The 6,000-nt window shown below is 40.1% G+C and overlaps 1 protein-coding gene across 1 annotated transcript in view; it reads right to left on the bottom strand.

The window, feature by feature from the left end:
* Window positions 1-2,299: 2,299 nt before the first annotated feature.
* Window positions 2,300-6,000, bottom strand: part of SLC13A1 (solute carrier family 13 member 1) — a 54,007-nt gene continuing 50,306 nt past the window's right edge. Inside the window, exons 15-16 of the mRNA XM_089779108.1 lie at window positions 4,899-5,860; window positions 2,300-4,561 (exon numbers count right to left, since the gene is read on the bottom strand). Of these exons, the coding sequence (XP_089635234.1) occupies window positions 5,717-5,860 (144 nt within the window). The 3' untranslated portion in view covers window positions 2,300-4,561; window positions 4,899-5,716. The remainder of the gene's footprint in view (window positions 4,562-4,898; window positions 5,861-6,000) is intronic.

Raw genomic sequence — 6,000 nt, 5'->3', positions numbered from 1 at the left:
AAAAGGGAATTCTTGCATGGCCTAGAGCTGCTATAGTCATTGCTACACTCCTTACCCGTCGCTACTAGCGCAAGAAGATATCCAGGGAAACAGGGGTGTGGTGAGTGACCATGAACACCAGCAATCACCAACTGGGTATCTGGGGGCCATTGTCAATTGAGCATAAGTTGCAGCAGCCTTCAGACTGTTGTAGTTGACAATGGGATCAAAAACTGAGGGAATGTAAAAGGCAGTTTTGCACCCTCTCCCCATTCTGAACCATTGTTTTATACTCCTTAGCTGCAACTCAGGGTATGTTGTAGGTGGATGTAAAGTCAAGATGAATTGAAGCCCCTTGAAGTATTTGATTTGCATTTTCTGATGTTTTGAACACATGCCTCCAAGAAATACAGTGAGAGAAGGATAAACTAAATACAGAACATTAATAAAAATCGCAAATCAAAGGCCTGATCCTACTTCTATTGAAGCAAAAGGCAAATTTCCTACTGAATGACTCTGGTGTAGGACTAGGGCCACTAATAAATAGTACATTTCATAGTACATATCATGTTACTTATTTACTAATATAGTCTAAACTAATAGATTATAGTTATGTACTTTAGACATAAGGGAAACACATTCAATTTATGTTGATTTATGCCTGAAGCTACCTGAACTATTAAAAATAGTTAATATATTCATCATATTGGCCAATCGTTAAAAAAAATCTACCATTTGTCACAGCATATACATTCTCCAGATAAAGCCATATAACTAATGCACTTGTGACAAATAACGAGCACATTTTCGTTTGGCAGTTGGCATAATGCTCCATGCAACCTGTCTGAGAAGAATCAATCCAACCTGTAGAGCCTAACATTTTACTCTTCTATTTTCCCTCTGTTCTAAACTCTTTAGAACTAATGCTATGTTGTTAACATTATCAGTTATAAACTTGCAAACTATAGTTTGTTTTCCAAATGTTAGTAAAGACTGCTTTGCTGTTATTTCTGAGGTTTTGGTTTTAGTGTAAAACATTTTTGAATTTTCATGCATTTAAGCATTAGTCATTTTATCTGACAACTAACAATCAGGTTTATAAGTTGTATTAGTCTGTATCTGCAAAAACAAGGAGATGCATGCGACGAAGTGGTTTTTACCCACAAAAGCTCATGCCCAAATAAATCTGTTAATCCTTAAGATGCCACAGGACTCCTTGTTGTATCATGTTTATATGAAGCTCATAGCAGACTATTTTAATTAATGACATCTACAGACAAGATTTTCTACACTAGTTTCTAGGGGTATGTCTACACTACAGCGCTAATTCGAACTAACTTAATTCGAATTAGTTAATTTGAACTAAGCTAATTCGAACTAGCGCATCTCGACTTAAAAACTAGTTCGAATTAGCGTATTGCTAATTCGAACTAGCATGTCCACACAGAGTGGACCCTGAACAGAGGTTAAGGATGGCCGGAAGCAGTGCCGGCAGGGCATCAGATGAGGACTTAGAGCGTGGAGCTGCTGCCTCAGGCTAGCCGAGGGCTGTGCTTAAAGGGACCCGATCCCCACCCCGGACAGACAGTTCTCAGGGTTCCCCGCTTGCAAAGCAGTCCTGGCTTGGAGTGCCCTGAGTGCCCACACGCGGAACATCACAGCACTCGGCCATCAGCCCGGCTGCACTTGCCACAGGCTGCCATCCGGGGGGAGGGGGCAATCGGCGGGCTGCAGGAGAACTTCCACCCCGAGAAGCCCGCAGAGCCAGCCCAGTCCTCCCCATCGGGGGCGCGTACCCCATTCCTCCCTCACCTCCTTCCACTTACCCCTCCCTAGCCCCCCTTCCTGATGTACAAAATAAAGAAAACGAGTGTTCAAAAATAGAATCTCTCTTTATTGAACAAAACTGGGAGAGACTGGGAAAAGGAGGTGGGAGAGGGGAAGAGAGAGGCAGGGAGAGGGGAGGGCAACTAAAATGATCAGGGGTTTTATATGTTTAAATAAGGACTATATTTTTAATGCACCTAATATCTCTTCCATATCACTGAAAATATGGTATTTCCTCATGGTTAGTGAGCATGTAAAGAAAGCACTTATCTTAAATAAGTTTGGCAGAATTTGACTGCTCTTTTATATTTTTGACAGGTAAAAATGCATCAAATAAATATAGATTTACATTTTTATCAATTAAAATTTTCAATTGCTTTTAATTTTTTAAATGTTTAAATTTTTGTACCTAGAGGAAAATATCTGAGATCAGAAAATATGAGGAGTTGGGGGGCAGGGAATGTCAGACAAGGAATGACAGTAGACATAGAAATTCAAAAAGTTAAAGCTTTATAACCATTAAAACACAAATTGTTGACATCATGTCAAACTATACAAGGTAAAGATCTTTAAATCAAACTCTAATAAGTTCTCAAGCAGCATTTTTGTTACTTTGCTATCTGTAAATTTCAATCATCATTGATAGAAATATTTTCCCTTAGTTTGAATATAAAATGAAATTGACATTTACTGACAGTTGCAAGTAAAAATCTCATCTTTTCAAGCCTAATCATAAAGGACATGATGGACTCTCTGAAGGCCCTTTGAAGCAGAAGTCACAACACGGTAAGGTAGGAGGAACACGTCAGGAGGCATTGGGAAATGTCCTCTGTGACATGCTTTTTTATTTTTATATATATAGATAGAGAGTCATTGCCTGACAAGCATGGTCCCCACAGCAGCCAGCTAGCACCTGCCAGCTCCTGCGCCCTTCATGTCCCATACACACCCGCAACTTGCTCTGATGCCTGCACCCCCACACCTCCAATCCCCTACCCTGCACTTACCACATGCTCAAGCCCCTGCTCTACCTCCTGCACCCCACATCCCCAACCCCCTGCCTTGAAGGACCCAAGAAACTCTGGGTACATCCAGTGTATAAAATAGATGGAGCAAATCACAGCAACTTATATTTTCTGTACAATTCACTCCTCTTTGCCCCCTGCAAACTATTCACTTCAAATTAAATCCACTGGTAAAAATAACTTTTAAGAGTGCATCCTGTCTTGAAATGCTTAAACCTGTCTCCCGTTTACTTGTATACTTTTTTTATGCTGTCAATGGGATCATTAAAAGGCTCTAAATAAAACAGCAGTAAAGCTAACTGACAGTTCTGCTGTACAAACTACACCTCAGTTTTATAATGAAACAGTCCTATTAACTGTTAAAGAGGCTGGCAAAATGTAATCTATGCAGCAATTTCTTTAATAATGAAGGGGAGAATACGGGCAACCTAGAATGCAAGGAGCTCCATTCTGATGTGACATTCTGATTTGGCCAGGACCCGCAAACTGAGTAGACAACAATGCCATACACAAGATGACAATTTCAATCAGTGCTTCTGTATCAACATTACAACACACTGGGAGTGAGTCTTAGACAACAAGCAAATTGCCTTGTTTGGCCAATATTTAGCTGCCCCAGAAGTAAGACAATAGATATCCTTAGGATTGCAAGCTGTGGACAGCTAAAGACATTACAAAACAACAAGTAGTCCAAGGCACCTTAGAGACTATCATGAGCTTCAGTGGGTAAGACCCACTTCATCAGATGAGTTGGAGTGGAAATAACAGAATCCAAGATATGTATATTCTCTAAGGTGCCACAGGCTTCCTTCTTTTAAAGTTACAGACTAACACGGCTACCCCTCTGAGGCTTAAGGACATTACATTCATTGTGTGTAGTAAATGCAAGGGCATAAGAAGTTTGCTTACTTCATATCTTCCATCGCAGAAAACAATATGCCCCCTTTCTCCAAACTTGCCAAGAAAATATCTTTGCAAAATTTTTCTCCCTGGGATGCCTGAAGATATACCAATGTTCTTTTTGTGAGGTTCCCCAGGGGAAACACTTCTATTGTCTCATCCCACTACAATTTAAGAGGTTTGTAAGAGAGCCCCGACTCCTGATCTAAAGTATGTGAACTTAAATCTGTCTACCATTTGGGATGATGGTACACACAACTCTTTAGCTACAATAACACATTAAAAGGAGACTGTTATAGCTCTTAATCTGTAAAACACATTATAACAATATGAATGATCTCTGAACAGCTTTTAACTGCAAAATTTCTCTTCAATTATATTGGCTTTTTTAGTGTTTCTGACTTTAATCCTGTTTGGAAGCTTAAAATTTTACCTGTCATTAAAGGAGGTTACAATTTGTTAAAGAGGGTTGAATTTTAACTCTCTAGGACTGTACACTGTGCATTAATCTAAAGCAGGGGTGGGGAACATTTTTTGGGTCGGGGCTGCTGGCCCACAATAAAATCAATTGGGGGCTGCACACAAGTAAGAAGAGGAAAAATCCCAAATCCTAACTGATGTGGCCCCTGACTGAGACGGAGAAAGACATTCCCTACATTCCCCTCACATACCAGAGCCTAGGAAGGCCCAGACTAGTAGGAATTGTGTTCTTCAGCATCGTGGGGTGGGAGTGGGGGCTGGAGTGCCAGTGCAGGTTCCTCAATGCTTGGGGGGAGGGGATCCCTGAGACTTGGGGGCTGGATCCAGCCCCCGGGCCTTAGGTTCCCCACCTCCGATCCCAGAAGTAAGACAATAGATATCCTTAGGATTGCAAGCTGTGGACAGCTAAAGACATTACAAAACAACAAGTAGTCCAAGGCACCTTAGAGACGATCATGAGCTTCAGTGGGTAAGACCCACTTCATCAGATGAGTTGGAGTGGAAATAACAGAATCCAAGATATGTATATTCTATAAGGTGCCACAGGCTTCCTTCTTTTAAAGTTACAGACTAACACGGCTACCCCTCTGAGGCTTAAGGACATTACATTCATTGTGTGTAGTAAATGCAAGGGCATAAGAAGTTTGCTTACTTCATATCTTCCATCGCAGAAAACAATATGCCCACCTCCGATCTAAAGAATGCATCTATTGTTTTGACAGGTACAGAGCAGAGAATTATTCTGATAATTTATTGCTCACTCTTAAAGCTTCCAATTCAGGCAAGAATTTCTATCCAGGACAGCTCTATAATATGTCCTTAACTTTAAGCAAATGCTTCAGTGCAATGCTAGATAAGGACAGATTTAAACAGTTAATTGCCTTCTGGAACTGGGCTCTGAATTATCATCTCTGCATATAGAGGTAGGATGGTGTTCAGAGTAATGTTGACAGAAAAGGGGTTATATAAATACTCAAGCACCTTCCCACGGGTTGTACTTTTCCAACAAGATCAGATTCATGGACAGATCTATGAATGGATTGTTTAAACAACCTCCCACTATGACCTTTCAGGTGTAATCATCAATGTCTAATAGGTTATGACTTGAAAAAAACAACAATAATAGTGTGTTCTACAGACCAGCAATAAATGTTCCTACATGGAAAATGTTCAAATAGACACCTGTTATTGTATGACCCTAAGAACAGGGTCAAATTGTCATTCATAATGAATGTGCACATTCACGGACGGTACTAACAGCATGTACAAGTAAAGTCTGAATAAGACAATCTGGATAAGAAACACATTCAAGCTTGATGGTGTTTGCAAAGTCCATATTTGGATAACATTATTCCTGATTAGGATAATAAGATTATTGATCCCTGGGATTGAAAAATATGGAATTTACCATAACCTGGATCATGCTCATTATTGTGGTGCATTTTGCATTTCTACTAACTCTCCAAATAATAGTAAAAATCCACCAAGACCCTGCCAGTTCATTTTTACAGCCCGGTGTTGTTCACAATGGAAAGATCTGGTGCCCATCTTGGATATGTTTGGAGATCAAACAGGGGCACTGCCCATGTTGTGACAGCAAGCATAACTACAGCAACTCCGATGATATTAACACCCAAGCCAGCTTTCACCTAGGGTAATAATAAAAATCAAAAGTTTATATCAGAAAACATAACAACTAAGCAATTTTGAAGAAAATTTAAAAAATTGCAAAATCAGACATCAGCATTAGCCTGATTAGCAGAGAGGAATACTGGATGTTATGGATTTT

Source organism: Pelodiscus sinensis, chromosome 1 (assembly GCF_052426305.1).
Source record: "Pelodiscus sinensis isolate ZL-2025 chromosome 1, ASM5242630v1, whole genome shotgun sequence".
NCBI classification, from domain to species: domain Eukaryota; kingdom Metazoa; phylum Chordata; order Testudines; family Trionychidae; genus Pelodiscus; species Pelodiscus sinensis.
This window is presented reverse-complemented; position numbering and strand designations above follow the sequence as displayed.